Raw genomic sequence first — 24,740 nt, forward strand, 5'->3', positions numbered from 1 at the left:
AGGTATTATAGCTTAGATTATATATATATATTTCTATATACAACAAAGATTTGACATACATTTATGATAAATATTGACTTGAATAATTAGTGGATGCTTAATCTTTAGTAATTTAGTAATTTTCATAAATTAGATTTTGCATGCATTAATATGTTTCATATTTTATAAGGGATACAGCCGATGCATCAGTTTGGCAGACCCATATCAGCCCTTTATTGAAAGACATTGGTACTTTGGCAAATAATGTGACTTGATGTGTTGTCTGTAGCCAATGTTTGTGAGTTGTGTTGTATCAATTTAAAGCTGTCATCTAGTGCACCTAAATGCTGATTCAGAGAAGAGGTTTTTCATTGGGCAGAGGAAGTCACCTGTAGGGACAAACACTGATCATTCTTTTCAACCGGAAGGTCGAGGGTTCGATCCCCAGCTGGGCAACATGTCCGATGTGTCCTTGGGCAAGACACTTAACCCTGCATTGCTTCCGCTGGATATGTATGAATGGGATTAGTTACTTCTGGTGAATGATACTACATACGTGTGAATGGGTAGGTGTGACATACATTGTAAAATCGCTTTGAGTCGTCGGAAGACTAGAAAAGCGCTATATAAGCTCAAGTCCATTTACCATTTAAGAGTCTTACACCAAAAGACGCACTGAAAAAAACATTGGTATCAGCATTCGGTTAAACTGTTATTTTAAACATCATGGTTTTCACAGTCGATGCATCCCTATAATTTATGTTGGGTAGGGATTTAATAATTCCCATATTCCAAGATATATTCACCTATATTCAAGAACATGCATTATTACTAACATGCGTACTTGATTGTTTTTAAATATGTGTTTTGCTCGAATCCACGTACAACAGGACTGTGCTCTTAAGCTTGACCCTTGACTTGGTGTCGCTATTTTTTTATTTTCGAGTCTGCTTGTCTTGTAAACTAAGCACGCTTCATAATTACGTAAAGCCATGCATGTCTTGTATTAAAACGTTATGCAGGCTACACGAGGCGACTGTGCTCAGGCTCGGTTAGTCCTGGAGCAGTGTGAGTGCAGGCCAGCAGATGAATGAGGAGGGAGGGGGGGGCAATCATGCTTAAGCACAGTACTGGACAACTGGGCCTAGTGTGAGTGTGCCCCTTCATAAAAGTGAGAGCTGTTTTTGGGGAGAGGGGCAGAGCACACATTGCTGTGAAGCAACTGAGAATGCGCTCCATTTACCACACAGGACAAAACCTATGGACAAAATGTGCATGCTGCACAGTAATCTTTTATCTTGATTATCTTGTTTTTATAATTGTAGGACGCATTAATGGTGATTCTAACTCAAACAACCGCCCAACACTACTCATCAGAAGAAGGTGTCTTTGTTGGATTGACCTCCTCTGCTTGTTCATTCCAACTGTGAAACATAAATACTAAAAACAGACTGGCAGTAATGATGTAAAAAATGAAAAAAACTTTGTTGACTGTTTTGGCCCTTCTCGTCCAGCGGCCTGCCTTTCCTTCTTCCTTCCTGCTGCTTAGGGGCGGAGACAACTCTTGCAACATCTCCGTTTCAGAGGCATTGGACTCCTCAGTCAACTGGCTGCTGCTAGTCTGAAAACACACATGAACAGTATTTAGATTATGTGACTATACTACCAGCTGTGTGGTTAGCTGGTATTGTCTTCTGTTTCTGTTTCAAAGCTTTGGCTTCCTCTGGTGCTCTGTTATGGCTTGCTTGCTGGTTTCTTTGAGACCCTGCCCACCTACCTGTGACTGCTGACTGGCCTCATCTGGCTGAAAGGGCATGAAAGCCAGCCTTTTTCAGCTTTATCTCTCTCTCCCTCTGGACAGCCAACATGCACAACCCTTCATCATGGTACATATCATAATGATTACTATGTACATTGATACTGGCTTCCTATTGATTTGATTGGCGTGCCTGCACTCTTCCACTCTCTCTCTCTTTCTCTCTCTCTCCCTTGATCGCTCATGTATGCAGCAATTTTATGAATAAAAATGAAATACATAAAAACAGGTCGGAAATATACTTGATGCCCATAAATATAGTCAAGCAGCCTGCCCAGGTATCTCCTTTGTTTCAGTAACATTGCATCCCTATTAAAAAAAAATACTTCTGAAAATGTTACTATCAAGCCTTTGAGACCAAACAATGGTTGTAATAGGGTTAATTAAATCTGTTTGTGATGCATAAGCAAAATCTGTTGATTTACTCAAAATTCTCCATCAACATTTTAAACATCAGGGTCCAGTAGTCTTCTTAGTCAATAATTTATACAAAGACTTTTGAATGTTGAATTAAAACAAGTGAAATGTAATTCTGACCTCTTTAGACACTGGAAGCATTTCAGAAGGCCTTTCCCCAGAAGATCCAGCACAGGCAGACGTCAAGTTTGTCCGTTTCTTTAAGTCTAAAAAGAGTCAAACCGAGTTTATACTATAAGTAACACATCACTCATTAAACATTTACCTGTTGGATATTAAAAAAAAGGCTAAACATCTGTAGTAAAATCCAGATGTTTATTTTTTTTCTCCCATTTGTCTCAGCAAATCTCACCTTTGAGAAATGTGTGGAATTTATTTTTCCCTCGTTTGTCCTTACAGTCCTCACTCAGGCTTTGTTCTTTATCTGTCCAATCATTCTGGGATGCAGAGTCTTTCTCGATGAGGTACATCACAAAAATAGTCTCCAGGAGACTCAGCATCATCAAACCAAAGATTCCAATACAGTACATTGCTGAAGAGATAAGGAAGGAAAATAAATGCACTGCTCATTAAGAGGAACCTTAAAAAGGAAAGTACTTTTTTCTGTTTTACCTATAAGTGGAATCCTGTTTGAAGAGGATGGCAGAATTTCGTTCAGAATGAGCTGCATCACTGTAACAGCAAGCAGCACAGTGACCTTGAAGCTGAGCTTCTCGCCCCCATTCTCTGAGATCATGAAGGAGGCCAAATCCAGACACAAGAACAACAGGACAGGCAGGATGAAGTTGACAATGTAAAGGACAGAACGCCTCTTCATGTTGACCTGTGAAATTTAATTTAGATTCAGGTTGCATAAACAGTATTTGACAATGTCTGGATCAAAGTAACGAGCTATTTACATCTCTGTCTCCTATAGATTACGTTTTGATATCACATTCCTTGATTAAAATGAAGAAGGCCAACAACCATTAGTTAATGGGTAAAAGTAAAAGCTGTGCAGTTTCTCCCACAGAATGACTCGATATCTGGGCAGTGCGTTTGTATTCATATCAAATATGTTTTTTTTCTTTTCTTTTAAAGATTTATTTTTTGGCTTTTTGTGCCTTTAATGGATAGATAGGACAGTGGATAGAGTCGGAAATCAGGGAGAGAGAGTGGGGAACGACATGTGGGAAAGAAGCCACGGGTGGGATGTGAACCCGGGCCGCCCGCTTGAGACAACAGCCTCCATGCATGGGGCGCGCGCACTAACCACTGCACCACCAGCGCCCGATCAAATATGGTTTTTCCCTCTACATTATTTTAGCAGGCTGTGAGATGATGCTGCTATTGTTAAAGAGCCCATATTATGCCCTTTTTGGGGTTCATATATTTAATCTATGTACCTACTAAAGTATGTTCACAATAGCTAAACTTGGAAAAAAGTGTCTGTTTTCATGAACTGCCGCTCCATGCACCGGCTCGCTTCTGACTCTCTCTCTAAGGCTCTGAAGTGCCCACGTTCAGAGTCCCCACGTGTGCCAAGTCTGATCCGATCCGTCGGCCTGTCGGCTCTGCCGTAATTGGTCAGTCGCTCAGCACGGTTTTTGGAAATGTCCCACCTCTTTTACCATATTGGGAATGCAGCCACTTTGGCTCTGTCCGAGGGGAGCATAAACATTAGCACCTTAGCACTACTGTGCTACCGCAGGCTACGGCATATCGTGGGCATGCAGAAGTTAATGGGCGTGCAACATGAGCTGCAGGGCTTGCCACAACGAGCCAATGGGCTTAGATCAGTGATCTCACACTGACAAGACGTCACACTGCCAAATTTTTATCGAGGGGGGCTAGAACCGAGCGTTACATGCAGCTAATGCTACAGCTAGGAGAAACCGCGTTTCTGCGGACTTTGAATTTTTGTACATAGATGTGCCTAAACATGCACAGGACACTTGGAAAACACACTAGAGAGCATATAAAACCAGAAAAAGCATAATATGGGCCACGGATTAATCAATGTACGGGAAACACTGCAGTGTATCTTATTTTGTTTCCTCATTTGTTTTCATTTATTGTTTGTTTTTCAGTGTTCAGAATGTTAGAGTGTTAAGAGTGTTAAAGTTCAATGAATGCATGTGATGCAGATGTTGTTTAAATCAGTGAGTAATCATGTTTAATAATCATGATCTCAATATCAATCAAATCCTGATTAGGATTTTTGCAATATTCGAGCAGCCCTATTTTCAAGGCCTTTTGGCAATCAGCATACTGACACTAGGCGACTAGGGGTGTTCAATGCATCAACTTCAGGAGCGATGTATGGGAAATATTGTTTTATTGACATAAAATGATCGGGTTAAAATCTAAAAGGAGCATCGGCTGTGAACCAAACTAACGCATAGGAGCTGAATTATTTTGGGAAATACACAGTGAAAGAAACTAGAGCTACATGTACACACTTAGTTTACATGAAATTAAGGCCTCATGCAAGATAACAAAAAAATGTATTTGCTAAAATTGCTGCCAAGATTCATAATTTGCACTAAAATGTCAGAGAAATTATAAAGAGACTCAAAATAGAAATACTTAAGTAAATAACTTGAGACACATAGAGCTGAAAATGAAAAATGTTTACCTGCAAGTCCTGTTATCTGTAAATTAAATACTCACAGTGTAAACCATAATGCTTTGATTGATGTAAAAATTGTAGACATTTGTATCGGTGACATTAATGTTGATGAAATCCCAGTCCGACTGCGTTCTCATAATTTTTTTGGACCATTCTGTGGTATACCGAGAGCCACCCCACTTTTCAAGTTTAATTTCCTTGACTGAGTTGGGGGAGAAGAAAAGAAATGTTGCAATGTTTGCGTGATCAACATATTATCAATTTTGTATGTTTGAGCTGACAAGAGAGTAATGAAAGCATTAGGGATGCAACAATTCAGTCAGTGTGTTCAATATGTACCTCAGTTTTCTGTTCGGTTTCTGAAGGCTGTTGGAGTGTTTTTTTCGTTTGGAGTTTTAAGCATTTTTTACAGGAACAGCAAGGGGTTAAGAAAAAAGCTAATTATTTGTATTCCAAATCTATTTCTTTGTTTTACTTTTAAGGACAATTGCTTTTCCATTTATACACATTCCTGGTGTATGTTGTATAGTCTCAGTGAAAAGAAGTCAGCGTTTAAGTAGTGCCATGTAGGCCCGCTGTACAAATCGGAAGACATTTCTGTATTTGAATAGAAATTAATTTGAATATGGTAACTTTGTGTCAATTGCTGCTTCTTATTTTCCCCGTTAGCTCTGCCTCGTCTGCATCATGCACGTAACAGCTGGCTGCGTGCGTAACAATCAGCAGCCTCACAAAACCGAAAAACCACAATTCCCAAGTGCGTATTGAACTGTGGATGCCGTTCCGTTCAGTTCAATATTATATTGAGAATTGTTGCATCCCTAGAAATCATAGAGTCAAACTCAACAGCTGGTAAAACCTGTAAACATGTTTCTCTGTATTTACTGTCACATGCTTTTTTTTTTAACCTCAACCAAACATTTGCCCCTTTGCTTTCTACACATACATTTCAGCTCAGTCAAAAATGAATCATTATAATTAAAACTTTGTACTCTGTTACCGTTGTGTATGATGGACTTGAAGGTGAGGTTGCAGCTTTGAATGTCGAAGGGGAATTTGTAGACATCCATCTTGCAGGTGGTAACCAGCACCATGTCATTCCTATGAACAACTTCCCCATCATTAAAAACCCTGAGATAAGGACTCTGAGTGGTCTTATCCTTCTCTGTCCTGAATGAGAACACACACACATTCAGGTTTTCAACTTCATTTTACATTATGTATTACATTCTATACCATCAATGTTGTAGTTGCAACATTACAGCCATACCATAATAAAGGCTGTCATCATTGTATACCCACGTGCTTGTGCTCGTGCATGAACTGTACCGTGCTGAAGCACACCTGCCAAAGCCAAGGAAGTGTACCTTGCTTGAGCACGGTACGGAGCGATCACACTGGTCAAACAAACTGGACTTTAGGAGTGAAGTGTGCTTAGGCACGGTACAGATTGCCAGTGTGACCACGCCCTGAGTCTCAGACTGAAGAAGATAACCTTTTGGGTTTACAGTAGTTATAGCTGGCAATGAATATTTTTTCCTGTCCTTCTTCTGTGTTTCCCTCCAGTGTGATTGCCCTCATTGTCTTCACTTGTGTCATTAGTCTCACCTGTGTTTGATTACCCCTGTGTCTATTTAGTCAGTTCATTGTCGTTTTTCGAATGTTAGTTGTCAGTTTACTAGTGTCTCCTTGTTTTTTCGTGTTGGATTTTGTTAGTAAGTTTTGTTGTGGACTTTTGATCTTTATTTTGAATGAATATTTTTTTGTTAGATCTGCATCTGGGTCCTCCTCTTAGTTTTTCTCGAACCTTGACAGAAACTGGGCATTAACAAGCTTGTCCAAGCTGTGTCCAGTGTTTTTAAGTGTCTTGAGGAAGGAATGAACACAAGACAAGAAACACTGAGGACAACTATAAAATAAATACATGAAACACTGAAGACACTGTAGAATGAAAAATTAAGAAACACTAGAACATAGAGGGAAACACCAGGGAAGAAAGAGACCTAAAAGATAAAAAGCATCTAAACTGTGAAAAACAAAACTAAACAGAACAAATCATGACAGTTTCTCACTCCGGAAATTATTTAAGTTAGTCCATGCATCCTCTTCTTGCTCAGTTATTTAATGCAAGTTGCTTTCAAATAACGATATGATTGTTTTTTTTTAATTTGTAAGTAATTTAATGTAAATAAAGGAAACTGAATGTTCGGACTACATTGTAACAACTAGCTCTGATTTTTGCTCCTCGAATATTTTTTATCTTTATTTTGTATTGTATTGTGCACTCTGTTCTCTTTTTTGACTCTCTTTGCTGCTGTCTCTGTAAATGTCTCTGTTGTGGGATAAATAAAGGTTTATCTTATCTGAATGGTACTGTAGGATCGTACAGGTCTGTCACAGTAATGATTGATTGAATTCAGATGGTCTTGTCACATGGTTGAGGGTAAAGGCAGAGCTGGGCACATGACTCCGTCAAAAGTTAATAATGGGAGTACATTTTTTAAATTGATTTTAACATGGACATACATTTGAAAAATGATTATCAAAACATTTAATTTCAGGTACATTTGGTTTCAATAAACATCTAAACTCTGCTCCCTCATGGTCCAGTAAGAACAGCCTGAGCAAGAGCATAATGCAGACATGAGCCAAAATGCCCTTCCCTGTCCAGAGCGCTTTTATTGTGATATTCTGCTAGACCTAATGTACATGGTGGGTACTCCAGAAATAATCACTTACAGACTCTTACCGTTCTGCCTCTGTCTCTAACTGCTTTGTTGAATGCTATTTGCGGTTGTAAAGAGTTTAAATCATGATTCTATCCGTTCATCATAGATATTAATCTATAATATTTCAATCAGATCAAACTTTTTAGGAACAAATGGTCAGAACCATTTGGAGCTGAACCCACTTAAGACTGTGGAGATGACAGTGGACTTCAGGAGAAGCCCCCCTTCACTGTACCTGGAGACCTCGTGATTTAGAAATGACCCCACCACGTCTGTGTTTCGTGCGGCACATTCGCACGGGATAAGTGAAGTCTGTGTTTTATCTCGAATTTACTGACAGTATCCCCCGGATATGATGTCAACTGTTAACCTTTCCTGCTTCACCTTTCGACCGTGGTCAGAGCGCACAGGGGAGACTGATTGGTCTGATCGAGCGACAAAGTTGTAGCCCTCAACTTCGGGGCTAACCCCCGTCACTTTAACTGGGGTGCAGCAAGTTCTAAACAGACACGGAGAGTCCGGCTTGTTATTTAAGGTGTCGGCCCGTTTATTACGCACACAGAGCTCAAACTGTGCATACACTTCAGATGCTGACTAGTTTCTCTGCTCTGATTCTGCTCTGGTCCCCGGTATCAGTACAAGCCTCTCGCACACACCTGCCGAACACACAGGCCCTTTTCGAATAGCCACAGTTCAGTAGGCAGTACGTACTTTTCAATTTCAGTATACTGAACTTTCGTGGTCATTCAGTATGCATTTTCATCAGCACATACATCAGCTATACTCGTTAGGACAGGTCACATGCTGATCTATCGGTGCACCTTTAATTGTCATTGCAAGAAGCTACAATGTATTGTTTTTTCATATTACCCATTAACTTACACACTAACATTAACTTTGATTAATTATTAATGGAATTTAATCGACAGTATGTCAATTCAGCCACCAGGAGGTAGAAGAAGAAGATGATAATGCATGAACATGAGCTCATATGTGAATCCTTTTAATTTTGTAATACTGCGATGTAACAGCATTAACGCAAAAATAAAACACAGTGATATAAATATCTGATTTTATCACCCACCTCTAGCCCGTTGACAGGAGGCACCCTTACTTTTTCATATGGAGATGACATTAAGCTGTGGGACATCAGCTTGTATGCTTTGAATATACAGGCTCTTTGCTTGTGTTGTCTTTATTTGAAGCACTTTTCTGTATTTGATTGTTTTCTTATTGACGTTTTTATTTGTGTGTTTTGAGTTTTCAAAGGCAATCCGACATTTCTTACCAGTAACATTAACAGTGACTCTATCGACAGTTACTCTTCTGATTGTATGTGGATATGTGAGTGTGAAAGTATGCAGTTATACATACAGTTATATATACTGTATATACAGTGTATATATATATATATATATATGTGTGTGTGTGTGTGTTGACTTACATCTCTTCAATAGTTAGATCTGGCAGCCACAACTGTTTAGAGGGAAGAGTAATTTGAGTTATACCACAGAAGTTGGATGGATCCCATCTGATGTATTCATCATTCCATATCTTCAGAGGGAAAGAAAAAAAAAAAAATTAAACAATCGAAATTTAACTCCCCAAATGAGTAAAAGTGGAAATTAATTTGATCAAACTTTTCTTCCTTGAAGAGAACTCACCATTTCAACCCAAACATAAGACATAAATGTCTGTTCCTTTTCTCTCTGTAAAAGAATAAATATGTTTGAAAATCTTTCTAAGTTAGAAAAGTTGAACAAGAGTTCATTGAAGAAGCTCATAAGGGTTAGATACAGATACACGTTACATACATGTTTATTCAAGTCTGCAGTGCGTAGCAGGAGAGAGTAAATATTATTGTCAATAGTTCAAAAGAACGTTTCTGTCACTTAGACATTAAGAATTTGGCAACCAATTACTGGGAAAAAAAATCAACATTTGTTAGAGAAGAAGGATCAGCACAATCTAAAACAAAATATAAGAACACTTAGCGAAATCATTCAGAGCTTTTCAAATAGGCCGCATGTTATGTTCGCTTTAGGCCTAGATTAACATTTATTACTCTGAGATATTTAACTAAAGAATAGACAAATAAAAAGCAGCATCCTTTGGTAAACTGAATACTCAATCTGACTGACATATGAATCACCTGCTGACTTTAACCTCTTAACACATCAGGAAAGCCATATAGTGCTGATGTAGGCAATTTTGTAGTGCATCCTAAATGGCCCCGTGGTGGGCTAACTTTTTCAAGCACAATAATATTGTTGAAGACCTGTTTCATAACAAACAGAAAGAATTTAAGGATCCAATAAAGCAAATGTACCCTTAAATGATCATCTACTTACCACATCTAGAATGGCATAGAGGGCTAGATCCAGATGTATTTCTGTGGGTTTTGAGTCGTTCTTAGCGGGCCGAGTCATGGTGTTTAGACCTTTTTTTGAGGTCAAATTCAGGTACTCTACTAAGTCCTGATACGTTTTGTTACATGTAGAGGCCCCATCTAAAAGGACAACATCAAGAATGTGCATATATAACAATGTTAGAGCCATTACATTCTGATTTGAGAAAAACCTTAAATGAATTTCCACTTAGTTCTAGTGGGTTTATAATTTATGCTACGCTAACAAATATTCAGAAATATCATTGTGCACTGTGCACTGTTGGACTGTACTTACCTTCAACAGAGCTCTGATTGGTGTTCTGTGTAATGTTTGTTGTCTCTGTGTTATTGAAGGTTATTCCATCTAACAAAGAAAAGAGTACACAGGTCTGATCTTTGTATTCAATATATTAATTTTCAAACATGTGATTCTTTAACACTGGCCCTTGCTCCTGATCATATTTGTAACTTTTCTGCATTCAGCTGCATTTCCCTTTAAAGCTTTTTTTTACTTTTTCTAATCCCCTCAGATAACTTTTTCTTCTTCTGTCTTTCTTATGGGCTTTTTAAGTCGTTTAACCTTGAGATGAGGCTAAAGTACTTTTACCTTCAACAGAGCTCTGATTGGCGTTCTGTGTAATGTTTGTTGGCTCTGTGTAATTGAAGGTACTTCCACCTAACAAAAAAAAGAGTACACAGGTTTAATCTTGATATTCAATATTATTCCAAACATTCAGTTATTAGTCATTAAAACAATAATTAAACTTGGTGAGGTTGGATATAATGTTCAAATAAGTTGAGGTTGGCCATGCTAGTAATATAGATTTAACGCTGCAGGTCCTTGCTCACCTCAATAGTATTACAAAGCTCTTGGTGTTTTTTTTAAATCGTACATACCTTTCTCATAGCTCTGATTGGCTTTTTGTTGATCAAGTTCTGGCTGCTCTGTGTGATCAGAAGTAAATCCACCTGGAAGAAATGGAGACAGGATTTTAATTTCAATGTTCTTTATGTTTCCTGATCCACATCACCTGCTATCACATAGAGATGGGGAAGTTGAAGATAAGACTGCACTGCGACATACTTATATTTTACTTCTCAATTTAGGTCACATCATGCTGAAACATGTTGATCTCTGTTTCAAAAAGCTCAAATGTATTATTTGGCCAAAAACGTAAAGAAGTTCAGTTTCTGTCTTAGACGACTCAGGATATTTAAATTTGAGGAGCTCAAATCAGAGAAATGTACATTTTTATAAATTTTAGATTACATAATCTGTTTATCAAATAGTTCAAGCATCTGTGAGGAGTTTTGAACTGGTTATGAAACAGACTAAAATAACTAGTGATGCTTCTTTATGACCTACAAAACCATCAGGACCATCAGAATAAAGACTGTATCAACCACCATGGGGTGTCACAGGAGAGGACTTACAGTCAGCTACAGATACAGCCTCTTCTTTACATTTTCCAAAGCCAATACATACTTCTGATTTTTAAAAGTAAGTTAGAGATTCTTTGTCAGAAGACACTAACGCACACATGAACTGGACAAGATCAACAAAGACATTGGATACCGCTTGGCATCAACAAAACTGACACTAACACAAACTTCATCATATGAGCTTTAAAGTTTAGTGATTTAAACTGTGTGAGAACAGACACCCTATCACACCCTGACCAATTTAGAAAATACAGATTACCAAATGTATGGAAAACATGTTTTCACTTTTTTTTATGTCATTTAATTTCTATTTCTATATTATGAATCCTGGGTCGTCCCTTGAGACACACAATCTCTTATTCCTCAGAGTCCTAGTCAAGAAAGCAGCACATCAAGATTCAGTTTAAATAATTGGACATGTTAAATTATATATATTACACAAAAGCCTATATGAAGATGAGAATCAAGTAAAATGATCTATCCCTGAATGTTTCCCTCTATACAATGGTAATGACAAAACTCAACAGCTGCATTTCTTTCTAGTTAAAGTTATCCTAAATGAATACACATAAACCACACTTAACATTTGTTTAAGAGTAAACATTTTCATTTATTATTATGATGTGCCAACAAAACTTTGAATTCTCTAAACTAGAAAACAGAAGAGTTAATCGGGAAGTAACCAAATTAGCCAAACAGATTAGATTAGATTAGATTAGAAAACTTTATTGATCCCCAGCGGGGAAACTCATTTTCCACCTGTTTAGTTCATACACACAACAAATAATATCAACAGTACAATCACAGTAAACAACAAGTAAATAAACAATAAACACCACTGAAGCCCTTTGAATAATCATGTACTGCCATGAGTCAGAAACACAACTAAAAATTTTCATTAAAATATCAAACTGCTGCAGGAACAAAGGACCTCCTGAGTCGTTCAGTGGATTATTGAGGCAACACTAATCACTCACTGAAGGAGCTTCAAAGTCCATTAAAAACACTGTGTAGGATTGCCTTCAAAGATCAAAACAGTAACCAAAACAGTAGACCTGTACCCCTGCAGGCATACAAATAAATACAAGTTGTGATCTTACCTTGAAGGAGGATTATCAGAAGGAAACCTGCGAGCATCATGACTGTAAAAGTTCTGTCCGGTCAAAAAGCATGTTCCTGTCCTCTGTGGTGTCGGTACTTTTATCACTGTCTTCTACTGGAAGAAATCTCATTAGTCTAATGATAAAAACACAAAAGAGGTCGATTCCAGGAACTTCCATCCCCCTTAACAATTAGTGGCTTGTGGGTAAATCCATTTTTCTATCAAGAAAAACAACTTTACATCTCACTTCCTCTATTGCAGCTGTTTAATTGTCAAAGTACTTTATGTAAGGGCCTTAACCATGCCCTCATTTATTTCCCCTTTTAATTCACCTCACAATCACACCTTGGGATATGGTTTTGAAGTGAAAGGCACCACTGATTCTGGAAGCTTTTATTGCAAAGGCATCAAACTATCTTCTGAACCATTAAGCAAATTTGTTATTTTTTTGACAGCCATTTTTTACTATTTCATTGAAGGCTGAAATCAGAGGACAGCAGTCCAATACAGGTTTAGAAATTCAATACAGTCAAAAGAAAATGTTCAAAACCTAGACAAGGTTCAAGTAAGAAAGGTAGCGATATAAACACATACAGTAAGGATGAACACTAAATGATTGGAACCCCTTTACACATGACAAAGATGAATTTGCACAGGAAGAAAAGACACACCGACCAAATTCAATGTTGATTTCTTGAACTAATTTTCTCCCAGAATCAGACAAGGATGTTAATATTGATCAATTAAATCTGTGTGTCCTACAGTGTAACACATAAAAGGTTTCTGAAAGTTATGAAAAGTAAACTTTAACTGCCTCTTTGTCAAGAACTGACACAGCAACTGGAACCAGAGATACATTTCAGTCCCTCCAGAAAGTTGAGATTTTGTGATCATCAATTCACCAATCCCTTTTCATGCAACTTTTCTTCTAATTTAACCAATAATCCTCTTTCTTTATGGGCATCAACATGTATGTTTCTTGGGATTTATCAATTTGGATCTGTAATATTTTAAATACTGATCACCTTAGCCTCTGAAGTTTTAACATCGGAGGATATGCTTTACAGCACAGGTGTCAAACTGAAGGCTGTGTCTGAACCCACTAGATATCATATCTCATTCATAATTCGTATTGTTCATAAAATCAGAACAGATGCATTATAAGTAGTACAGTGTGTGCTCATGAGGACATTAACTTATCCGACCAATATGATTTCTTGTACCGGGCTGTAAGCATGTGAATTTCTGCTGTATAAACCTGCATATTTGAATCGGCTGTGTATGTGACTTTCAGGGCTCTTGGAGCCAACCTCACGCTGACACTCGAAGAACTGCAGGATTTTGCAATTCCCCATGGGCTTCATTTTTAAACACCTGAGGTTGCCACTTGATCATAACTGACCCCCTGGTATATAGCACACACACCACTTAGAATACAAATCCCAGAATTGACAGCAACTGCCGCCAATCAAGACTTGTAAGCTTCAGCTACCCCTCCACCCCGCTGTTTTTGTGCAACACATCGGACTGTCTCATTGAAAGAAACCTGCAGCTTCAGAGACAGACTGTTAGACCACCAGGTCTTGCAGCCAAGAAAAGATGGCAAACAACTGTCTTCACTAAAATATACATTTTCTTTTTTCACTTTTACCTGTAATCACAAAGTAGACTGTTTTTTGGGGTTTATTTTTTTGCAAAAATATTTGCATATTTTCTCTAGATTGGTCAAATTTAAATAATCTACTAGTGATTGATTAAGTTGTTCATATTAATTAGCAACAAATTATCTGTACTCCATAAATCATTTCTTGAATCAGATTTCTGTCACGTTTGGATTGCCTTTAACAAGAAAAAACTGGACGCAGGGAAAAACTGCTGATAGAGAGACAAAAAAATAACCGATGTCTTTTTTTCAAAAGCTATGTCGTTTGTTTTATTTATTTGTAATATCTCCTCTTTGTTCTGAACTCTATAAGATGTCTAAGGAGCGGTTACATTCATATTAATGTAAGAACTGTTTGTAATATTACCTCTGATAAAAGAAAATGGTCAATTTGACAATTTGACTTCATGTTTTGTTGACCCTGTTTTAGCCCTGAGTAAAACACTGATTTACATTTTTTAATTATTCAACCGGATTTAGAATCGTCATACCAATATAATTGAAAAATAATCAAATCGCTCCCTGATGATTGTGTGGTCCTAGCTAGTGAAGTTTTAGTAAAAATTGACCTTGGATGATACATGACCAGGGACTGCTTGATGTAGTCAGTACTGACCAGGGACATTGTAGTATTTACAAGAGCCACAATACGCTGTAACATTTCAATTAGGAGAGACTTCAGAATGAACAATTATTCATTTAACAATTTAGGAAATTAATGTGCAAAGACTTTGAGGATTAGACTCCATCATGACGACTTCATGTACTCGGAGGGGTAGTTAGGCTGACAGCAGGATAGGATACCCCCCTATGGAGTCTAGACCCTGGTGGTGGTGGTGATAGAAGAATGCAGGATGTGATGAGGAGTGATGAGGTTTCTGAGGCTGTATCTGAACTCTGCTGAGCTGGAATGGAGGTGACTGGGGCAGAGGAGGGTCACAGCGATCACACTGAAATGACAAAGTGACTGTGGAAGAGAGAGAACAGGTTTTAAAATTTGACAGCAGCAGGATGATTGGTTGAGAGAGGTTGTGGCAGAATCTGGTTGGATTATTACTTAAAGTAAATGCCCCGGATCAGCTGATCACCAGAGCAGGGAGATGGAAGATGGTAGAGGGAGTGGCTAAGTTGAATGAAGAAATTGAATAAATGTGTAAGAGAATATAACCAGTCTTCCTGCTTGAACTTACGCTGAGCTCCATTACTGTACCTAGAAGCCAAAAAATACAACAGAACTTCAAAATGTCACAATTGTCAGAAGGCCAACTGCTTGATTAATCTATCCTTTCACTTTCCAGGCCAACAGAGAAAATAATAGCAATACTGTTCCCTTTTTTAAGGTCCTAAATATAAACTCTTATATATATAAAATAAATAAATATAAAAGCTTTAATCATTCACAGAAACGCATGAAAAAAATAGATTTTTTAATTGTTTATTTTTTTAATTGCAAGACCTACACATCTCCACAGAGCAAATACAGATTACATATCAGACATAAATTATGATGTGTACACTTGAAACTTGTTAAGCTTTTATGCATTTATTGCGCTGTGAATTTGGATAACATACATTTTACATTTTGTCTTGTTATTATTTTGTCCTAGGTCCTTTACATTGGTCAACTCAACATTGGTCAACTCAGTGTACAATAGCACTTCAGTCTTGAGCTCAGCATTTTTTTTTATGCTATTGTATTGCAGCATGGATGACACGACACATCTATTATCTTTAACTACTGCCATACTACACTTATCAGTACTGTATGAAGGCTATACATTTAGCAGGCAGCTTTGACTTTGTGGTAGAGTTTGTCATTTCACAATCTTGGAGCAGACAGGTTGATCCTAGGTCCTTTAGTTCACATGACAGAGTGTACTTTACACGAAGCCGGACGACAAATTACTCTTAGTGGCGTAACCAGTAGCATGTGAATATGTATAAATGGAGTTAGATAACTGAGAAGCACTTTGTATAGCAGTTTCTGTCATCAGTGTGTGAATTGGACATGCAGTGCGGAAAGCGCTTTGAGCAATCGGAATGCTAGAGTGCTGTGTATTTACTGTTGATATTGTGTTTGTGTGTTGTTGTGTGCATGCCTTTTTGTCAGCAGTCAGAATACAGAATATTTTGTATAGTATTCAACTGAGGGCACATATTACAAAGGATGGATCACCAAAGATGAAGTTGTTAGTGGTTTTATTATCAAACACTAGATTTGTTCTTAATTATTCCAGCTATAATACATGTAGGTTAAAAACAATGTGACAGTTATGACATAGGAAATGAAGAAAACTTTGTTGATAATTTGGGTCACTCTGGTCCAGTAGCCAGTCTTTCCTTCTTCCTTCCTGCTGCTGAGGAGCATTGCTAATGATTTCATCACCTCCTTTTCAAAGTCCTGGGATTCCTCTGTCAGCTGGCTGCTACTAGCCTGAAAAATAGTTTATTAAAATCAGTGTTTAAAAACTTGAATATGGTAAAACAGCAGCTACATTAAACATTTTTGTGTTACTGTCTATTTTCGGGTCCCTAAACTGCATCTAAAGGTAAGACAGTTGACGTTGGTGTTTTGTATCTGCAGGTATTCATTGAATTCTGTATGCATTTCTGTTTATTTTCTGTTTTGACATACTTTCTTAAGAGTGAAGCTTTACCTGTTTTCATTGCAAGTTTTTGCTCAAACATAATAATTATGGGTCTTACATGCTGTCCATTAATCAATCCATCCATCCTTCAGTTTTCTTCCACTTATTGGCAGTCAAATCGCGGTTACACCAAACTATGTTGACCAAGACATCCCTTTAACAAGCTCCTCCTGGGGGATTCACATCTCCTGGCCATCCCTCCAGTGCCCTCTGGGTCTACCCTGCGGTCTCCTGCCTGCAGCCCTCCTAGCAACCTGGTACCCTTCAGCTACTTCAAGAGACCCCTAGGCTTCCTTCACTGCTGGTTTCCACCAGAGGGTTCTGATGTTGCCTACAAGACATTCACTTGATGACTTTGTGGCCACAACCTCTAGAAGCATCTTCCACAATGGAGGCTTTGAGCATGGCCCATTCACATTCCATGTACCCAACCAGGATGCAAGAAGAAGAAATTCTTCCAGAGATAGTGCATACCTCCTGTTTCCCAATAGTCAGTGTTTCTCTCTGGGACTTGGACTAGTAGAGAGCAAAACTCCAATACCAAGGGTCTCTTACATTTGGTAACGCAAGCCCAAGCATCTTGTCCAAATATGGTTACTTCTGGCTTAGTGACAACCATATAGACTGAAAATATTAATGGACAAATAACGTCACCCATCTGTTACTGCATGGGGGCTTTGGAGTCCCATCAATGGTAATCGCCATGCTGGAAATGCTGTCTGAAGCCCTAAGGTTGCCACCTTGTGACAACCTTAGGGCTGTTATTGTTAACAGCAGTTTTTTGTGCAATTGATTTAGAATTGCACATAAACACCTTTGTCATACTGTCTGTTTGCTTACAATGATTTCCAAACCTAGAAATTGAAAGCCTTTAAAGAGTAAATGGATTCAACTTAAATTTCACCAGCTAAATGTTTTTGGAGAAACAGCCCAATCGCTCAACAGTCAATAATTTTTCAAGTGAATATTTTTTCAAGTTTGATTATTAAAGGTACAACTTAATTCTGACCTGTTTTGCCATGAGAAGCAGTTCTGATGGCATTTCACGAGAAACATCACAGTGAAGAAATGTATTCATGTCTGAAACAATTCAACAAACAGTTTAGTGCATACATCCTATTTATCCCTATTTTAGATAATTCAAAAAAGTAACTTAAACTGAACACCTTGAATAAAAATCCAGTCCAGATCTCTATAATCTTTTAAATAACTCATTAAAATGTTGATGTAGTGAATCTCATCTCTGAAAAAGTCATAAAAGCTGATATTGTCTTTTTTACCAAAAGTCCTCAAACGGTCTTTACCTGCATTGTTGTCTTGGGATGCAGAGTCTTTCTCCATGAGGTACATCACCAAAATTGTCTCCAGGAGGCTTAGCATCATCAAACCAAAGATCCCGGTACAGTAAGTCGCTAAAGATGTAAACATATAGTATTAATGTTGGCATAATGCTACACAAAGTTAGTATGAACTGTTATTAAGGAACAATCAATACAGGTTAATTGTATTGTGTTTTTTTTTCTTTTACCAATAAGTGGAATCCTGTCTGAAGTGGATGGCAGAATTTCGTTCAGAATGAGCTGCATCACTGTGACAGCAAGCAGCACAGTGACCTTGAAGCTGAGCTTCTCACCCCCACTGTCTGAGATCATGAAAGAGGCCAAATCCAGACACAAGAACAGAAGAACAGGCAGGATGAAGTTGACAACGTAGAGTATAGATCGCCTCTTCATGTTGACCTGTGAAATTATGTTTAAGGGTCATGTGGTTGTATTGCTTGACAATTGCTGGACAAAAGTAGCTTAATCTGCCGTCAACTTATATTTAGTTTTTTATTACCAAATTGAGGTTTCCCATTCCTACAATACATTTTGAAAAGGCCTTTTGATACAGCCTTGTTATCAATTCTCTGCTGGATTTTTACATTGACAGTTTAGTGTACAGGGGTTTTGACTGCTTGACAGTTTTCCAGAGTTTGTTTGTGTCACTCCCTACTTTCCTTCTTCTTCTTCTCCTTTTCTCCTTCTTCTTTCTTCTCCTGTCTGCCTCCCTGTGTGTCTTTTTTATCCATTGTCTTGGCCTGGCATTCCTCCTTGACTCTCCTGGCTCCATTTGCTGCACCTGCTATCTATGAATCAACCTGACTGTTTCGACCCTGGCTTTTTGACAACCTGTTGCCAAATAGTTTCTGTACTAAAGAGAAGGATTCAGGACAATTCAGATGGATATTTGTTGGTTACATGTTTTTTCTTAGATTTTTGAGAGTTTTGTACCCAGGATAATTAATTGTTTGCCTAAATGTCTGCTCAATCGACCGTTTTTGGTGAGAAATGAACATGGCTCACGGTAAAAAAAATCCATGGGTCTCCATTCTCTAAATTTCTGTCCCCTCACATGGAATGATGCAGTTTGCTGCTTCAACTTGTTGACTTTGACATAAAAAACATAAATCAAAACACTGCTCAGACATGCAGAAAAAACTATTTCTTTCTTTTTAAGGAAGGACTCTCTAGTAAGGACCTCAGGAGGAATTGTGGTACTATGATATATATTTGTCATTTTTCTACACACACACACACACACACACACCACCTGCTCTGCAACCAAAGTTCTGCATATGAGCTGGATACTTTGAGATATACCCAGGGTGCAAGAAGCCAGGTTTGTGGATGTACTTGTCATTACACTCCATGTTCAACAAAATAGTTCACCTGATGCTACATCATTTAAAATGCATTATTAAATTCAGAGCACTGCCTCCCTCTGACATGTAGAGGCTGGAAATAAAAAAAAAGGAACTTCACATGTCCGCTGTCTGAAACCTGAAGTACTTACAGTGTAAACCACCATGCTTTGGGGGATTTCGAAATTGATGGCAGATTTGTTGGTGGATTGAATGTTGATGAAAAGCCAGTCGGATTGGGTCCTCATTATATCTTGTGACCATTCTGTGGTGCTGTTTTGGTCACCATATTCCACAAGCATGATTTGTTCCTCTGAGGCAGAAGAAAAGATAAGACATTTATATTTCCTTGTTTCTTAAACATAACTCTATTGTATGGTTGTTTAGGTGACAAGAAAATGATTAAGGCAAAAACATGTACTCAAAATTCAAGAGATAGGCGTACAAACAACTTACATACTAACAAAGAAAAAATGTGTATTTTTTTTAAGTCATCAAAATGTTAATAGCTTTCTGTAATGGAAGTAAAGCACACAAACTTTGCTTCCCATTTACAATTGATTCTTCCAAGCACAAGCCATCGCTCTTACCTCTGTGTATGATAGACTTGAAGGAGAGGTTGCAGCTTTGAATGTCAAAGGGAAATTTGTAAATTTGCATCTTGCAGGTGGTGACCAGTACCATGTCGTTCCTAAGTAGGATATCCCCATTATATCCAACACCGATATAAGGACTATCAGTGGCCTTATCTCTTTCTGTCCTGTATGAAAACAAACACCCACTTAGCTGATTAGATGCTGCTTTAAACCACACATTCTTAAAATATAAAAATAGACAACATAAGCTATTGTGGATTACACATCCTATCACTATTTCAATATCTGTTGCCCTTTAGAGTCCTAATTTTTCCTATTATTCATTTAAATATCTTATATCTTAATATTGAAGAAACATCTTTATTTTTACTAAGTCACTAAGCTTTTCTTGCAGTTTTCGTGCTTCTATAATAGCGATTCTAGCAGCCCAGAAAAGTCACAGACCAGTGCATTTGTATTAAATTATCGCATATGATGCTGAAGCAAATCAAATATTTTACTCAGACCAGCATTGCTTCTGGGAGAATATGTGAGAAAACAGGTTTACACATGGAGGATCCAGTCGAGAGACTAGTAAAACTCTTAATTGGGAGATAGGAAATTGGTCAATGAGGTTGACAAAATGTACTCTTAACTAACATTGTACTGGACACTGCTGCAGTCGCATCCTGCATCCTCAGGATAGCAAAGGGCCTTGACCGGATCTCAATACAGGACCAACATTCCCTTGGGCGATGGGGGTGAAAGCGACAGATGCTTAAGGCGGAAATTGGCAATGAGAATTGCCTTGCACTTCTTGGCACTGGATGGAAGATAAGGACCTTAATCTCTTCAGAAATCATAAAAGTTTCCAAGGAAATTCACTTTGGAGATATCAAAGTGAAAGACTATCTTGTGTAAATGACCTACGGGGCCAGTGTCAAGTGGACACTTGAGAAACTGCAGTTTTTTCAACACCGGAGATTACCACTTACCACATACTGAGCTGTGGAACTAGGAATGCAGACATTCCCTTTAGTTCTTGCCTATACTGACTACATGTCTCTGTATTTGTGTTTTCTATAAATAGCGCTGGATTTGAGGAAGGGGGGTTGTGGGTTTTTAAAGAGTTGAAAGTATGCACATATATTGGAACTTACCTCTCTTCAATAGTAATATCAGGCTGCCACAATAGTTGTGCTGGAATAAACAATGTTTTGATACCGCAGAATTCACTAGGTTCCCAGTGAATTAGATCATTTTTCCACAACTACAGAGGAAAAAAAAATGGGAAAATAATTAAACAAAGGAATTTCGTAATGAGGGAGTTTTTTGTTTTTTTTGTGATTCAGACAACTTACCAAGTCAATCCAAACATAAGAAATAAACTTCTGTTCCTTTTCTTGCTATGGGGGAAAAAAAAAACATGAAAATCTTTCCAAATTAGGTGTTTACAGTAAAATCTACAAGTTGTACACGTGCAAACATATACACATTTTAATACCAATGATATCCTTTTAAAGTAGTTTTGATAGTTGTGCTCTTGGCTAAAATATTGGCTATAGATTTTCCAGAAAAGTCCAAAGTAGATCACTTTGTCCTAGAGTCCCACTTTCTTACTTTGAGATTGCATGCTGATAAAATGCATTTAAATGAACCACTTACCACATCCAGAATGGCATAGAGCAGTAAAGCCAGTGTTACTTCTGTGGCTGTTCGGCCATTTTTGGCTGGCCGGGTCATTGCAAACTTGTCTTTGTTTCTGGTCAAGTTCAGATGCTGTATAACATCCCAATTGGTTTTATTACACCCTTCTAAAGCAAAAACATCAAGACAGAGAGTTTTTTACATGTAAGGAAAATAAGAAAATGTAATTTTGAATAAAAAAAACTTCAGAGCATTTTTTAGTTATGTTCTCCCAGCTACTTGTCAATTTAAAATCTGTCATATACCCAATGGTTCTGAATTATTTATGTGGATATAAAAGTTTAAGATATGCTAACATGTTAGCAACAAGTTGATCCATCAAACAAAACGCTTGTCTTTGTAAATTCCATCAGATACTTCCAGTTTCCAGTGATTTAAACATATGGTAAGACTAACTCATAAGAATTGCATATGGAGGGATATCATGTCATAAAAACCATGTCACAAAAAATAACTCCTGATCAACTACTTCAGAGTCTGATGCTGAAACACTAAACAGGAGCCAAAGAAGCTGCTGAAGGACAGGAGTGATGTGATTAACAGAGGGGGTTCTGGAGATGATCTGATTCTGAGCGGCAGAGTTCTGGACTAGTTGAAGTTTGTGGATGGACATGCCCTTGCTATTATTTCAGAGTTGCTGAGAAACCCCTAACAAGGGTCTAAAGTGGCCTATGAGTTGCACATACAAGAACCTAATATATTTAGTTAATGGTCAATATGATGCAAATTTGAATAACTGACACTACAAACGTAAGAAATCATACCACCCCAAGCTGTTGGACGTCCTGTACATACCTTCTGGGTTAAAAGGCTCTTCTGGCTCTACAAAAACGTAAGTGTTTCCACCTGACAAAACAGAGTACATTGGTCTTAATTTTCTCTATTTACGTAAGCATACATTTTGATATGTATTTTTAAAGGTAAAAATGGCAAAGGGGGGCAGACATATTGATATTGACATGTAGATGTTGTCCCTCTACCAATGTAGATTTTTATAAGAGTTCCATGCTCATGACCATATCTCTAATTATTGCTTAATTTACCAACAAGACATTTTTCCTTTTATTGTTTTACCCCTAAACACCAACTTTTTCTCCTATTTCTACTTCTCCTTTCTCCTTTTCTTCCGAGTTTTTTGTCCTTCAAGTAAGGCTAATAAGGCAGCCTAATCTTGTTTTCAATTTAAGTTCAATTTTGCATTAACAAATTTGCCCAACACCCTGAGGAAACAGATAGTTGGAACACCAGATGGGTAGTGAAAAAAATAAATTAATATTTCAATAAATAAATACTAATAATAATTTACTGAATAATCATGTCAAAATTATCTATATTGGGTTTGAACTAGTTTTGATATTCCATATGGGGCGAAGAGGATTTGGTTGGGAACTCACAGGTTATTGAAAAGTTTAACAGCAATATTTATTTTCCGGGACAAAGTCCATGTTAAATAATCAATTAAATAATGTAATAAGTTGTCTTACAAAGTATTTTAAGTTTCCTTGCAACTATGAGTATCACAAACATTACACCATTCACCTCCATTGCAATGGTATGGTAACAAAATGTCACACAGCCAAACTAAAATGATCTGCATGACTTAATACGAGCAACGGTTTGATATAATTGTGTCAACCGAACAGTTAATTCTGGATTCTGGTAAAACTTTGAAATCCCTGGAGCCATTTGTCAAAATGACGCACCACTAAGGAAGCCTGTGGTGGTAACCAGGTAAAAGAGATTACAGGGCAGAGCGTCTCTGATGATCAGTCACTGTCCTGGTCATGCATTTTACAGTAAGATTGTTAACTGTTTTATTTAAATAAATAAAAAATAGAATGGAAATATAATGTTAACAAAACTTTAGAACTGCATACCTCCATGCATCGTACAGAATTGTACATGCTTACCTGTAAAAAGGAGCAGAAAGAGGAACCCTGAAAGCTTCATGATTGTAGAAAGTGTGCACAGTCGATGAGCCTTCTTGTCTTTTCTGAGATGCTGGAAATGTTTTTTATAGCAATAATATCAATGCCTTGTAAAGGGCAGGGCAAATTTGATGACGATCCCTTATTCATCTAATGATAGAAATGCACGTAATGCAACAAAGCTACCAGTAAGTGCCTTTCCACTTAACAATTAGCCAGTTGCAGATCAATTTGCTATCAACCACAGCAGTTCACTTCCCAAGAAAATGAGTTCATGAAGGAACCCTGTCAGAATGTTTTATATAAAGCAAGATTAACACAATATGATTCACTCTAAGTTATATTACATATGGAATTAATCACAATTCTGACTGGTCACCAGTGTATTATAAGTTAACAACTAAACAACATCTATGGCTTTTTGCATTTTCAATAATGTGAATAACTTCTCCCACTTTACCAATTTTACAACTCTAAACAAAATGGGTATCAAGGGATTTTATGCTAGTTACTTCAGGTGTGATTTTCCCATTGATCACACCCAATCACATTTGAGGTTGGCAGTGAAATTCAAATTATGTCCCTTTAAATCAGGTGGACCTCACATGCGACCAAAAAGGCGATGGCCCTCACAAAACACAGAAACCTAATTGTGTGTGTGTGTTTGAATAAGTCAAAAAAACATTTAAGGTTTTATTTATAAAATATGAAGTGTCAAATTCATTTATCTCAGTTAGTACTGTACAAACAAATCACATATCACAGAACAGTTTTTGGTCTGGATAGTTCATAATGGCATGATAAAGGCTAATCTAAATAGCATTTACTCATGCGTTACATTGCATTTCCTCTGAAGATCCTCTGATTGATATTGACAACTTGGGAGAGCATGTACAATATGTAAAGATTGTGTTTAAAAAGCATATGTTATTAAATGTCAAATGCATTGATTTTGTCACCATATCTACTTTCATTTTTAACATGGAATTAAAACATTCAAACTACAGTGGTCATTTACTAAAGTAGTTCATTTAAACAGAGGAGTGTACA

At 37.5% G+C, this 24,740-nt stretch overlaps 2 protein-coding genes across 2 annotated transcripts; both read right to left on the minus strand.

The window, feature by feature from the left end:
* Positions 1-907: 907 nt before the first annotated feature.
* Positions 908-12,673, minus strand: LOC132955915 (5-hydroxytryptamine receptor 3A-like). Its single transcript, XM_061029008.1, has 13 exons — positions 12,485-12,673; positions 10,839-10,910; positions 10,549-10,617; positions 10,237-10,305; positions 9,904-10,061; positions 9,217-9,261; positions 8,997-9,106; positions 5,824-5,993; positions 4,865-5,025; positions 2,825-3,035; positions 2,565-2,744; positions 2,333-2,418; positions 908-1,600 (listed from the first exon to the last, which is right to left on the minus strand). Exons 1-13 carry the CDS (start codon positions 12,522-12,524, stop codon positions 1,346-1,348), a joined length of 1,626 nt encoding a protein of 541 aa, XP_060884991.1. The 5' UTR covers positions 12,525-12,673; the 3' UTR covers positions 908-1,345.
* Positions 12,674-15,778: 3,105 nt separating this feature from the next.
* Positions 15,779-23,769, minus strand: LOC132955735 (5-hydroxytryptamine receptor 3A-like). Its single transcript, XM_061028705.1, has 11 exons — positions 23,673-23,769; positions 22,558-22,608; positions 21,721-21,866; positions 21,417-21,461; positions 21,216-21,325; positions 20,071-20,240; positions 19,633-19,793; positions 18,326-18,536; positions 18,102-18,209; positions 17,807-17,877; positions 15,779-16,583 (listed from the first exon to the last, which is right to left on the minus strand). Exons 1-11 carry the CDS (start codon positions 23,710-23,712, stop codon positions 16,374-16,376), a joined length of 1,323 nt encoding a protein of 440 aa, XP_060884688.1. The 5' UTR covers positions 23,713-23,769; the 3' UTR covers positions 15,779-16,373.
* Between the last annotated feature and the right edge of the window lie 971 nt (positions 23,770-24,740).

This window comes from Labrus mixtus, chromosome 21 (assembly GCF_963584025.1).
Source record: "Labrus mixtus chromosome 21, fLabMix1.1, whole genome shotgun sequence".
Classification (NCBI taxonomy): domain Eukaryota; kingdom Metazoa; phylum Chordata; class Actinopteri; order Labriformes; family Labridae; genus Labrus; species Labrus mixtus.